We start from the raw sequence: 14,250 nt of genomic DNA on the forward strand, positions 1-14,250 counted from the left end.
TCCAGGGTTATCGCTGGGGCTCAGTGTCTGCGCTATGAATCCACTGCTCCTGGAGGTCATTTTTCCCATTTTTGTTGCCCTTGTTGATATTATTGTTGTTCTTGCCATTGCTGTTGTTGTTGGATAGGACAGAGAGAAATAGAGAGAGGGAGGGAACATAAAGAGGTGGAGAGAAAGATAGACACCTGCAGACCTGCTTCACAACTTGTGAAGCTCAGTCCTACCCCCTGCCTGTTTGAGTTGTACAGGACAGCCTCATGGTTCTCTGTTAAGATCAGTACTGATACTGAGAGCTGCCATATTAATCAACTGTTTAGGTAGATGTCTCAAGCACAAAAGAGACAACTATCACTCTAAAGAAAGAGTCCTATAGAACATGGTTGGAAGAACAGCTAAGTCTTCTCAAACATTAAAATAAGTGAACTTTTTACCTTGAACTGGACAGATGAGTAGTGGTTTATTGTAGAATCTTGGGAAATTAAAGGCATGATGTGTTTTTTGAGGTCCTGCTATGTGCTGATGATTTGGTGGGTCTTAACAGAAGCCAGCAGATAGATTTGACTGGAACATGAAGTGCGTAAGGCAGGAAGATGTCGTGGTGAGGGTGGGAAGATGAAATGTACCATCGGCAAAGGATCTTAGGGAGCTGATGAACAAACTTGCTGTTAACTCTGAAGATGAATCGAGGCCTCTAAAGAGACTGTTTATTTATTTACTGGAATAAATAATCTGTGTTGCCGGGGATTGAGCCTGGAACCTCTGGAGTCTTAGTCATGAAAATCTACTGCACAAACACCAGCTTGGCCTCTGAAGGGTTTTAAGTAGATAAGTGATGGAGTCAAATTGTTTCTAAGTCAAGGAGATCTCTATAAATAGATTTGATGTATTAATGACAAATATTCTTAAATAAGAAAATGCAGTGTGCAAAAAACAATCCATAAAGCACTTATATTTTGTAAGAAAGAAAACATATCTAATCACTGGTGGAAAAAATGAACACAGCAAGGATAAACTATGAGAGGGGGAGAGGAATAAGATGAAAAGACAGGGATGGAAATGCAGTAAAAATAATGGAGGAAAGCAAAGGTATATTCTCTGGATATACCTTTTTATCTACTTCCGTTGACTGGAACTAAACTGAACAGAACCACTGAGAATAAAGAAAAAAACTAAAGTGAATTCAGAAATAAATCAGTATGGGGAAGAGCTAAAACAAGTAATTTTGGAAAAAAAATATTTTGGGGGCCAGGTGGTGGTGCACCTGGTTGAACACACTTATTACCATGCGCAAGGACCCAGGTTCAAACCCCCAGTCCCCACCAGCAGGGGGAGCTCCACAAGAGGTGAAACAGTACTGCAGGTGTCTCTCTGTCACTTCTTCTCTATGCTCCTCCCTCTCAATTTCCTATACTCACTGTCCTATCACATAAAAATAATAGATACCTAATTTTAAACATTTGTGAAGAAAATAGTATTTTGAAGATACACTGTTCACTGAAGACGGAAGACATGTAGATAAATCTTGGAACTCTTTTTTTCACAGAAATATGGCTGGCAATTCTAAGACATCTTTCTGTGTATTTTAAAATTGAGAAAACAAATATTTTGTAGATACAGAAAACAAAGTTTGTTGGAATTTAAAAAAAAAAAAACAAGAGGAAGGGTATACTTGACATTGGTTGATGGATGGTAACAGAGAGAAGTAGTAAAGGGAAAGGAGTGGAATGAGTGTGTGTGTGTGTGTGTGTGTGTGTGTGTGTGTGTGTGTGTGTGTGTGTGTGTAAGAGAGAGATAGGCAGAGATGAGATATATTTATACAAACATGTTTCCTCTCTCAGTCCCTGAAAGCGCCTAGAAGCAATGAACACACCTTGTGCCTGAACCCTGGCATGGGATGCCATTCTACACTACTGTCAGTCAGGGCTCCTTAGAGAACAGGCTAATTCCATATCTAAATATGAAACATTTTGTAGCACCAGAAAATAAAGATGTGCCAAAGAATGACAGAAATAGCAAAAGAAAAGAAACTTCCTTGTTGATCTTTCACTGACCGAATGTGGGAAAATTTGAAAAGTCAAAACAAATTATAGTAGCAATGGACTCTAACCTACTTGGGGAAAAAAAAAAAGAAATCATGAATGTAAGTACATGATATATAACTGTAATATGCACTTAGACATTTGTTATTCTTGTTGTTGTCAGTGGGGCTTCACTACTCCAAGCCAACTTTTTCAGCTAGAAAGAGACAGAGAAAAAGATGGAAGAAGATGGAAGCAGCACTGAAGTCTTCTCAGTGCAGTGAGGTCGGCCTTAAGCCTGGGTTGTGTGCATGTCAAGGTAACTGCACCATCCAAGTGAGCTATCTTGCTGATCCTAAACTTATGTTACGAATATTTTTATATGTCGGTAACACCTGTTCATATTTAAATAATACCCACAGTACATGTAAATATATAACTAAACTGATATAGAGAAATAGAAAAGAAGAGAAAGCTCTAGCTGTTAGTAGAGTTTTAAGCATTCAGTACAGAAGAAGGAATGGAATTAGAAATTAACTACCATAGTAATAATTAGTCTAGGCAACGAACAAGCATTAGTGAATTCTTTTTTTTAACTTTTTTTAAATTTTATTTATTTATTTATTTTTACTTAAGAAAGGATAAATTAACAAAACCATAGGGTAGGAGGGATACAACTCCACACAATTCCCACCACCCAATCTCCATATATCCTACCCCCTCCCCTGATAGCGATCCCATTCTCTAGCCCTCTGGGAGCATGGACCCCGGGTCATTGTGGGTTGCAGGAGGTAGAAGGCCTGGCTTCTGTAATTGCTTCCCCGCTGAACATGGGCGTTGACTGGTTGGTCCATACTCCCAGTCTGCCTCTCTCTTTCCCTTCTTCTTCTTCTTCTAGCGTTTGCCCTTCTTCCGTAGCCAGTCAACAGCGTCAGGTTGAGCCTGATGTAAACTTTCGAGACCTCCTTTGAATCTGGAGAGGTGGCAGTCGTTGACTATGTGGGTCATAGTCTGTCTGGAACCGCAGGGGCAGTTCGGGTCGTCTCTGGCTCCCCAGCGATGGAACATAGCTGCTCACCGGCCATGGCCTAATAGGGTGGGTCTCTGGGGACTCGGAGCTCCAGGACACATTGGTGGGGTCTTCAGTCCAGGGAAGCCTGGCCGGCATCCTGATGACATCTGGAACCTAGTGACTGAAAAGAGAGTTAACATACAAAGCCAAACAAGTTGTTGAGCAATCATGGACCCAAAGCTTGGAATAGTGGAGAGGAAGTGTTAGGGGGTACTCACTGCAAGCTCTAGTGTACTTCTGCTTTCAGGTATATATTTTGCAGTAGTTTATGGATACGTGTGAACATATGCTCTCTCTCACAGAAACTGGTGTATATCTAGGTTTTGGGACTTTGTTAGAAAGTGAACCACCTGGTATGGAATTAGAGAATACTATGAAAGGAAAGGTCTCACCCGAGTAATGAAGCTGAAGGGTTGTCATTCCACACGTGAAGTCTCTGGACACAGTCCATATTCCACCCCCTCCATTGGTTTCCTATTCTTTATCCCTCTGGGAGTGTGGACCAAAGATCTCTATAGGGTGCGGAAGGTGCCTTCTATAACTGCTTCTCTGATGAGCATGGGCATTGACAGTTGGATCCAGACCCCCAACCTGTTTCTGTCGCTCCCTAGTGGGTCAGGGCTCTGGAGAGGTGGGACTCCAGGGCACATTGGTGAGGTCGTCTACCCAGAGAAGTCAAGTTTGCATCATGAGAACATCTGCAACTTGGTGGCTGAAAACGCATTAAGATATAAAAAAGAACAAACTGTTTAATAATCAGGAACCTAAAGGTAAGAATAAAATAGATATTTTGGGGTCTCCATTTTGGAAATAGCTAGTAGGTCTATTTTAGGTATATTCCATGGGACCCATGACTTTACTACCTTTTATTTTTTTTTTTTTTACTAGAGCACTGATCAGCTCTGGTTTACGGTGGTACAGGGGATTGAACCTGGGACTTTGAAGCCTCAGGCACGACAGTCTATTTGCATAACCATTATGCTATCTACCCCTGCCCGACTTTACTAATTTTTACCTGAGCCCAACAGTTAACACGCAGGTGGGCTAAAGGTATTGTCTGGGGAGATGGTGTCAGAGTTGGAAATAGGACTAGAAAGCTGGATCAGGGCAGAGAGTAGCTAGCTCCCAAATACGGGAAAAGTATATAAATATCATTAACTGTAAACTCCATCGATTTGATCTGGGGCCTATATTCAGCACAGGAGCCTGTATAATAACCTCTGTATCCCTGGAGGTCTGAGCTTGCATTCTGTGGTCATAGTTAGGAATATTCTAGGCTTCACTCACTGCAGGGCCTGTCTTCCTCAATTGGCAAGGTATGTTGACCCAACCTCCTTTCAGAGAATGGCGGCATTTCCCTACCATTGTTGATCCACATTGAGGGCAAGGTCCTGTAGACTTTTTATGTGTTTTTAAAGAGAAAACAGGGCACTACTCCACCAGTTTTTGCAGTACTGTGAGTCAAACTCATGACCTCACTCAGCCAAGGCATGCACTTGAGAACACTGCACTACATCCTTGACCCCAAGAACTTGGCTTTGAAAGAAACTAGCATGTAGATGCCCACAGAAATGCAGGCATCTCATTCCTTTGCCATGCACCCCATCTACTGTTGGAGAACTCAGGTGGGAGGGGGGCTTCCTGTCAAAAGCAGAATTTCCCTTCACCCGCTTCCCTCAGCTCAAGTCCAGCCCTCCAGGTCCACACCAACCAAGCTTAAGCACTCTTTTAGAGACCTGTTCAAATATGCTTCCGTACTGGGTGAATTCATCTGGCTCCTGTGCAATCTTGCTGTGTCCCAGGCTCTAGAATCTGTCTCCCCAAGATACAGCCTGTTGAAGTGAAACTGGATTTGTGCTTTGGTGACACCAGGGAAAATATTTCAGTTGGACTTAACTTACCCATCTATGCGGTTGGTGATTTTTTAGCTATTTTGAAGAATTTCAACCCAGAATAAGAAAAACTCTTTTTTTTAAATTTAAAGTCGGAGTACTGCTCAGTTCTGACTTATGACGGTACTGGGAATTGAACCTGGGACACCAGAGCCTCAGGCACTAAAGTTGGTCTTGCAGAACTATTATGCTTTCTCCCCAGCCCAAGAAATACATTTTATGCTATGTTCAGTACACACACACACACACACACACACACACGAATTCGCTCTCATTTTATAAAACTCAGTTTCATTCTACTCCCTTCTACCCTGTTCTACTTCTTGCTAACCCCTGGTCTTGACCCACATGATTAATTTCACAGCCCATTAAACCAATGTAATGGCCAAGGGCATGAAATGAACAGTTAGGCAGCACTCAGAGGCAAAGATGGCAGGTGTGTGTATGAATTCACACCCCTCTCTCATGCTCTTCCAGACTGGGGCCTTCCCTTATCACTCTTTCATGGTTCTGAGAGGAAAGAACATTGGTTTAGTCACCAAGATGCTAGCCAGCCTGGGGGGGGGGGGTGTGTTTGAATTTCCAGTGTGACTCATAAGAGGAAGAAGGTAAGCAGGCTGACTGGAGGAATTAGAAACCAGCAGAGGAGAGTAAGGCTCATCCTCAAATTACCCTGCTAGCTCTGCACTTACTTAGGAGGCATCTGACACCTGAGGCATTTTCATGACTTGAGGATGCACTTAGATGGTCGTAATATCACCTCTCACAAGAGACACTTAAGATTGCCCAGAATTCAGACAATCTCACCAATGTGTCCCAGAACCTCACCTCCCCAGAGCCCTACACCACTAGGGAAAGATAGAAACAGGCTGGGGATATGAATCGACTTTAACAATATCCATGTTCAGTGGAGAAGCAGTTACAGAAGCCAGACCTTCCACCTTCTGAACCCCATAAAGAATTTTGGTTCAGTGCTCTCTTCGGCAGTACATATACTAAAATTGGAACGATACAGAAAAGATTGGCATGGCCCCTGCGCAAGGATGACACGCAAATTTGTGAAGCGTTCCATATTTTTTCCTTTTTATAAATAAAAAAATTTTTAAAAAAAGAATTTTGGTTCATACTCCCAGAAGGATAAAGAATAGAAAACCTTCCAATGGAAGGATGGGATGCAGAACTCTAGTGGTGGGAACTGTGTGGAATTGTACCCCTGTTATCTTACAATCCTGTTAATCATAATTAAATCACTAATAAAAATGTGAGAGATCACAAAGGACACTAGTGTGCATAGGGTAGAAAGGAATGGAATGAAACTGATTTTTATAAAATAAGAATGAATTCCCTCCCATATATATATATATATGTGTGTGTGTGTGTGTGTGTGTGTGTGTTGAACATAACATGAAATGTATTTCTTAGGCTGGGGAGAAAGTATAATAGTTAATGTGAAACAAACTTTTCATATATATGAAAAGATGACATGTATCCTGACACTTTCATTCCTATTGTTATTTCTATTTCTGCCCAGGAAGAGCAAGAGTTTCTGAATACACCTTGACTACAGAGAGAAGAACGTTGCTTGAGGAATAACAGTAGTCTTCTGTCATCTGCTGGCATAGGCACTGAATCCTCAAGACGAAGGGCTTTCCATGACAAACCTGAAATGAACCAGGTACTGGACCGGGGCTCAGATTCAGCCTTGTGAACACAGCTCTGTCCCCTGGTCTCCAGAGTTCATAACCAGCTGAAAGATGAGTGAAGAACAGTGGGTCTCCCTCACACCAGAAGAATTTGACCAGCTGCAGAAATATTCTGAATGTGAGTTAAAAGGATTGACTCTTCTGGGATGGGATTTCTTCTTGGTTGGGAAGAACATTTACAGAGAATCAAACAGTACAAATGTTGAAACGTCAAGTATAAAGTTAAATCTGGCAATTTTTATTTCTTAATAAATGCAGTTAGTGTCTCTAAACATGAAAAGACAGTTATCTTTGTGTTCCCTAAAAAAACTACATATGCAGCATAAAAATTTGGAAGGAGGCCCAGGAATGGAGCTCAATAAAGAGCACATGCCTGGCATGTATGAGACTACAGGTTGGATCCCTAGCATTAAAAAATAAAATAAATCAAGGGGCCAGGTGGTGGCACACCTGATTAGGCACATACATTACAGTGCACAAGGACCCAGGTTCAAGCCCCTGGTCCCCCACCTGCAGAGGGAAGGCTTCGCTGTGGCGAAGCAGGTCTGCAAGTGTCTCTCTGTCTCTCTCCCTCTCTATCTCCTCCCCTCTCAATTTCTGACTGTCTCTAAGAAATAAAGACTATAAAAAAATTAAATAAATCAAAATAATATGCAGAGAAAACAATTGAAAAGTAGGTTAACTTAGACATTATGTCCAGATTAGGAAAAACAAACAAAAAAAAAGAAAAAAAAAACATTGTAGATTAAAACAGACTTTAGGACCAGGAAGGTCAGTGACTTATATGCTGTTGTATGCTTTACATTGGGTTGTTCTAGTTCTCCCCCACCAAGAGAATTGGATCAGTCCTGTTAGTTTCGCGGGCCTGCTTGGCCCCGCCCCTAGGAACCCTGACAGAAGTGCCAAAGTTCCAGAGTTGGAGAGTGGGAGAGTGGCAGTAAGAGAGAGCGCTTGGCGCTGCCGCCGCAAAGAGATAGCAGAGTTCTGTTTGGTGATTAGTTTGTCTTAGTTTATGAATCGTTGTTCCTGAATAAAGAAATACAGCTTCCCTGCCCAGCCATATGTCTCTGGTCGTCTCTGTTACCTGCCCGTGAAGCTAGCCCGGCCAGCTGAAGCTCCAAATTTTAATAACAATATGCTTAAGCCTCAGAGGCCATAGGTTCAATCCCTAATACCACCTTATACCAGAACTAAGCAGTGTTATATATATTTCACTTAATTTTATTTTTTTGTAAATTTTTTAAATTTTATTTATAAAAAGGAAACTATCCCATCCCCTCCCCTGATAGCTTTCCTGTTCTTTATCCCTCTGGGAGTATGGACCCAGAGTCATTGTGGGATGCAGAAGGTGGAAGGTCTGGCTTCTGTAATTACTTCCCCACTGAACATGAGTATTGACAGGTTGATCCATACTCCTAGCCTGTCTTTCTTTTTCCCTATTGGGGAAGAGCTCTGGGGAAGCAGAGCTCCAGGACACATTGGTGGGGTTGTCTGTCCAGGGAAGTCTGGTCGGCATCATGCTGGCATCTGGAACCTGGTGGTTGACAAGAGAGTTAACATACAAAGCCAAACAAATTGTTGACCGACCATGGACCTAAGGGCTGGAATAGTGCAGATGAAGAGTTGGGGGGTCCTCCATTTTGTAGATAGCTAGTAGGCATATTTTAGTTAAATTCCAAAGGGCCTGTGGCTATACTAGTTTTGTTTTGTTTAGTTTTGTTTTTCCTTTTTCTTTTTGCCCCTGAGCCTGAAATCTGACATGCAGGTGGATCCAAGTTATTGTCTGGGGAGATAATATCATGGCTGGGAAAAGGACCAGGAAGCTGGATCAGGGAAATATGGAAAAGAAGTATAAATATTGTTGACTGTAAACCCCATTGATTTGATGTGATCTGGGGCCCATATTCAGTTTAGGAGCCTATATGACCTCTGCATCCCTCTAAATCTGAGCTCACATTCTGTGGTTATGAGTAGGAACATTCCAGGCTGCCCCAATATCTACCCATCTTCCTTAGATGTAGAATAGAGTATATTGTTCATCCTCCCTTCGGAATCTGGTCTATATCTAGGTTTGGGGACTTTGTTAGGAAGTGAACCTCCTGGAATGGAATTAGAGAATACCATGAAAGGAAAGTTCTAACCTGAGTAATGAGGGTGAAGGGTTGATATTCCATGCCTGAAGTCTCTGGACAAAGTCTGAAGTGAAGCATGCTGAGATGGTACTCGTTGCATTGATTAGGTTGGGATCAGCGGATGCAATATCATTTGGTATGAATTGAGAGAAGCATGCAGTAAAGTGAGCCCCACCCCAGAAGTTCCAGGATTGGGGAAAATACAGGTTCTATAGAGGAAGTGGGAGGTTCCTGCTGTCTTAGGATTTAAGAAGACAATAGATAATTATTACTATAATCACATTATTGGGCAATTGAGTTAACTTTGAAAAATCCCTTTGTAAGGATTTGCTGTATCATACACAACATCACCATATTTTATGTCCTTTGACATTATTTTTATATAGCTGTGTCACCAGTTGCTTCTCTTCTCCATGGTCTAAGCTTTTAAGAGAGTCAACATATCAAAGACTCAACCTATGTATTAAAAAGACTCATTCTGTGCTTTAAAAAGTTTGAGACATTCAATCAGTTTTTCCCCTCTCATATTACTTAAATAATGATTTATCTGACTACAAGTTGATAGGAGTGTACATAAACACCATTCCCACCACCAAAAGACTGTCCCATCCCATCCCCCCTCCCCTGTTCCCTCCCCGCCCCCTCCCCCATGAAGCTGAACATCCACCCTCACCCTCAACCTAGAGTTTTTATTTTGGTGCCCTACTCTACTAAGCAGTGTTCTGTTGTGTATTTCCCCCCTCTCTCTCTCTCTCTCTCTCCCCCTCTCTCTCTCTCTCTCTCTCCCCCCTCATTCTCTTTCATACTAATTAAGTAAGTAAGTGTGGCTTAGCCCACGTTACCATGCTCAGGGATCCTGGTTCAAGCCCCTGGTCCTTACCTACAAGGGGGAGAAAGCTTCATGAGTGGTGAAGTAGTACTGCAAATGTCTCTCTTTCTCTCTGTGTCTTCTTTCTTAATTCTCTCTGTCTCTATTTAAGAAAATAAAAATCTTTAAAAAAAAGTAAACAAAATTCAACTTGTGATTGTTCAAGGACTTCAGAGAGGGAACAGTGGAAAGACTGTTCATTGGTATAGATTTCCTTTTGGAGTGATTTTAAAAATGCTCTAGAATTAGACACTGGTGATGGTTTCACAGCTTATGAGCATACTAAAGTCCACTACATTGCATTCTCTGAGTTAGAGAGATAGCTCGGTATTTAAGCAGTGTAAGCATATAAGCAATCTAAGACTTTTATGCCTGAGGTCTCAGGTTCAATCCCCCACACTACCAAATGCCACAGCTGAGTGGTGCTCTAATCTCTTTCTCTCAGATAAATAAATATCTTTAAAATAAATATGAGAGTGTATATTTTTATATATTAATCATATCATGCTATTGTTTTAAATTGACTCATAAGAAAAAGAGTAAGTTAAAACTCATGGCTAAACTATTAGAGCATTTTGGAGCCCTACCCTCTCTAAGGTCATAAAAACCTCTATAGAATATTTTTCTTTAATTTATTTTACTTTTATTTGGTTTATTTTTGCAGTACAGCACAGAGAAATTGAGAGGGGAGGGCAGCTGTGGAGAAACACCTGCAGCACTGCTTCACCGCTTATGAAACTTCCCCCCTTGCTGGTGGACCTTGAACTTGGATCCTTTTGCATTGTAACATGTGTGCTTTAGTGAGTGTATTGCCACCTGGCCTCTATAGCTTAATTTTTACAAGGCTACTGGCTGCATTGTTGCAGTTCATCAGTGGTCAATTTTGCATTTGAACACAGTGTCTTCTACCAGTAAGATATAGAGTTCTGAGGCTGGGGAGACAGCATAATGGTTCTGCAAAAGCCTTTCATGCCTGAGGCTCTGAGGTGCCAAGTTCAGTTCCCAACACCACCATAAACCAAAGCTGCTTGGTACTCTGAAGTCTCTGTTTCCTCTCAGTATCTCTCTCATTAAAAATAGATAAATAAAATACTGGGGAAAATGCTGTTAAGAAAAGATACAGAATCCTGATGCATCTTGGCTTTACCCTAGAGAGTCCTGAGCTTTTCTCACTAATTTCCCAGAAACAGTGTCGGTGCATCAAGTCTCAGTGGTGGTGGCTGAGATCCCTATTCACATATGCACACACGCTTGACGTCCACGACCACAGACCCTTCCTCATCCTGGCTGCTGGCAGTCATATGCCGAGAGCTGCCGAGAAACACCACCTGACTCCGCACATGTGCAGTTCCCACCAAGTTGTGGTACTACAAATCCCTCCAGAGCCCTGTGTCTTAACGGTGTTCTCGCCACACTTTTGTGGTGCCAGCCCCACCTGTTAGTTTTAATTACCTCTCCTCTCCCTTCAGTTAATTATACTGATGTATTTGTGAAACTCTGGACCTGGAGCATGCTGACTTGCACGACTGAGCTTGCACAAGTGACCCAGAGAATGCTTGTTGGCTGTGTGCCCTCTTCTGACAGGGCATATAGCCTTGTTTGTAGCACTGGGCATCAGGGGTTCAGGCTGGAGAACCATCTTTGGCTCCAGATCTCAGATGTGATAGCTCTTAATCCCCCAGCACCTCAGTGTCCTCTTTTGCAAAATGAGAAAGTTGGACTAAATGATTGATTTCAGTAGTCCCTTCCTAGCCTTAAAATCCATGAGTTCCTCTGCTTCTCAAGGTCTACAGGAACCTTTGCAGTCTCCTCCCTGATACCTTTGAGCCCATGGCCTCTTGTCTGATCTTGATAGGCTTATCGAAACTGTAACGTATTATGCAAGAACGAGGAACTATCTGTGAGGGTAAACTCTGCTTCATTCAGCCTTTTCAGCAGGTCAGCAAAGATCCAGACCCTTTTAGGGATGAGAAAGAGGCACAGAGACTTGCCCCTGAGGAATCAGAATTTCATTATGTGTTAGAGATGTGCTTATGACACAAGTAAAGGACAGATTTAAGGCGACAGGTAAACACCACTGGCAGAGCTGGATAAACTGAGCTCATAAGCAAGAAGGTAATTTAACTCTAGAGAAATTGATAAAGGAGGGTGAATTCATTTGCTAGGTCACTGTGACAAAGTCCCATAATCTGGCTGGCTTAGTACAAACAGGTAGTGCCTCAGAGTTCTGGAGGCTAGAAATTCAGAACCAAAGTGTTAGCAGGGCTTGTGCCTTCTGAGATCCATGAGGGCAGGATCTGCCACAGGCATGTCTTTCTGGACTGTACTTGGCTGTCTTCCCTGAGTCTCTTCATTTGAAAGTTGTGTGTGTGTGTGTGTGTGTGTGTGTGTGTGTGTGTGTGTGTGTGTGTGTGTGTCTTAGTGACCAAATTTCCCTTTTTAAATGGGCAAATTCACAGAAAATCAAACCCACTATATTCTAGTATGGCCTTATCAGAATGAGTTACATCTACAGAGATTTTTATTCCCAAGTAAATTCATATTCTGAGGTACTGGGAACTAGAACTTCAACATAAGAATTAGGCCTGATACAATTTAATCCATAACAGAGGACTAATGTGGCTGAACTGTGCAGGAGAGAAATTTAAAATGTGAGTAGGAGATGGTGCCTGGGGAGTAGAAACATGGGGGGAAAAAGTGGCAGGCAGAAAGGGAGAAGATAGGGGAGTGAAATTCCAGTAGTGGTGATGAGAAGGAGCAGGAGGGTGGCAAGGAGGACATATGAGAGATGGGAGTAGCAGAGGCCTCCTTGGTCTGTGCATGTCAAGGCGTGAGATCTGGATGAAGGCTGCAAAATGTACAGCCCTGAACCTGGTGACTGTGTGCTCTGGATGGAGGAATCTGACAGATGAGAAAGCTCTGGCATGGTCTTTTGCATGAAATCTCATCTGAACTGGAGAGCGGAAGTAAGATGATGATGAATGTAAAAATGACCAAGTGCCAATTTGTGGGAAATTGCACTGGAAGCATCGTCAACACATACAACATTAGGCTGCAGGGCTGGTGGGGATGTGAATTTTGAGATGTGGATAATATGTCCATCTATAGAGTCCTATGTGCCAGGTCGGAGGAAACGAGTAATGAATGAGACACTATCCCTGCCAAGTGGGGGGATCCTCTTACTGTAGATGCTGTTGCAAGATTCTAGAAACACGAGGATGAGGAAGGAGAAGGCGGAAGGGCAATCGGGTAAAGAAAGGTGACTTGGGCAAAGTAACAAGGTTGGAAAGTCAGCATGGCTTCATCCAAGCTCCTTAGGAGGCGTTGGTGGTATAGTCGTGAGCATAGCTGCCTTCTAAGCTCTGTAAGCAGTTCACGAGTGGTAGCCTGGAGTCATGCTGGTGGATGGGAGGGTGGACACTGGGGCAAGAACTGAAAGGGCCAGTGTGGCCTCATCCCAGGGAATTCTGCTGTCTGAATAACGTGTCTCACTGTGAGTATTTAGAGGCTTGAGAACGGGATGTGTGTAGGAATGAATGAAGGCACTTCCTAGTGCAAGAATGTGAGGAGAGAAATGAGAAGGTGGAGAATGGGTTTTAAGATGTGCCTACAATTGGGCATCAGAGAAGGAAAGGGCTTCAGGAGAAGTCACAGAAGGAAGAAACAGATATATAGAGAGAAGAAACAGGAAGAGTGTTAGTCTAGTCAGGGAGCTGAGGGAAAGAGCAGTCTAAATGTGACAGTGTTCAAAGTAACAAGTTGAAAAGGAACCGGGATGTGTTTGTTTGTAATAGTAACTACTAGTAATTTAATATTGATTTACAAGATTATAAAATTACTGGAATGGGGGCCAGGTAGCGGTGCACCTAGTTAAACGCACTTTTTTTTTCCTCCAGGGTTATTGCTGGGACTTGGTGCCTGCACGATGAATCCACTGCTCCCAGAGGCTGTTTTTTCCCCTTTGTTGCCCTTATTTTTTCCTTTTTGTTGCCCTTGTGTGTTATCGTTGTTGTAGTTATTATTGTTGCTGTTATTGTTGTCGTTGTTGGATAGGACAGAGAGAAATCGAGAGAGGAGAGGAAGACAGAGAGGGGGAGAGAAAGATACTTGCAGACCTGCTTCACCAACCATGAAGCGACGCCCCTGCAAGTGGGGAGCCCGGGGCTCAAACCAAGATCATTGCAGGGGTCCTTGCACTTTGATTGCACTTAACCCGGTGCGCTACCGCCGGGGCCCCTTAAATGCACGTGTTACCAAGAGCAAGGACCTGGGTTTCAGTCCCGTTTCCCCCACCTGCAGGCAGGCCACTTCACGAGTGATGAAGCAGGTCTACAAGTGTCTTTCTCTCTCCCCTCCTTCTCTCAATTTCTCTCTGTCCTATTAAAAAGTAGGAAAACAAAATACTGGATATACTGGATATAGATCCACATTGCACCCACCATCAAGAGTCTATGGCCCTTGCCCTCAACAACAACCACCATAGTTCTGACAAAGTCTGAGAGAGTTTGGCTACGGTGTTGTTGTTGTTGTTGTTGTTGTTGTTGTTGTTGTTGTTGTTGTTATTC

The 14,250-nt window shown here is 42.7% G+C and overlaps 1 protein-coding gene and 1 non-coding gene across 5 annotated transcripts in view; both read left to right on the forward strand.

The window, feature by feature from the left end:
* DGKG (diacylglycerol kinase gamma) overlaps window positions 1–14,250 on the forward strand; it is a 273,168-nt gene that overhangs the window by 38,385 nt on the left and 220,533 nt on the right. For 3 of the 4 annotated variants that reach the window (XM_007519772.3, XM_060198558.1, XM_007519774.3), the window contains exon 2: window positions 6,514–6,803. The exons of the other annotated variant lie outside the window; for it this stretch is intronic. In XM_007519772.3, coding sequence (XP_007519834.1) covers window positions 6,737–6,803 — 67 coding nt within the window. In that variant the 5' untranslated portion in view covers window positions 6,514–6,736. The remainder of the gene's footprint in view (window positions 1–6,513; window positions 6,804–14,250) is intronic. 4 annotated transcript variants of the gene reach the window in all.
* On the forward strand, window positions 5,954–6,060 carry LOC132540537 (U6 spliceosomal RNA). The gene has a single exon (XR_009551736.1). It is a non-coding gene; the product is annotated as a U6 spliceosomal RNA (small nuclear RNA).

This window comes from Erinaceus europaeus, chromosome 9 (assembly GCF_950295315.1).
Source record: "Erinaceus europaeus chromosome 9, mEriEur2.1, whole genome shotgun sequence".
Taxonomy (NCBI): Eukaryota; Metazoa; Chordata; class Mammalia; order Eulipotyphla; family Erinaceidae; genus Erinaceus; species Erinaceus europaeus.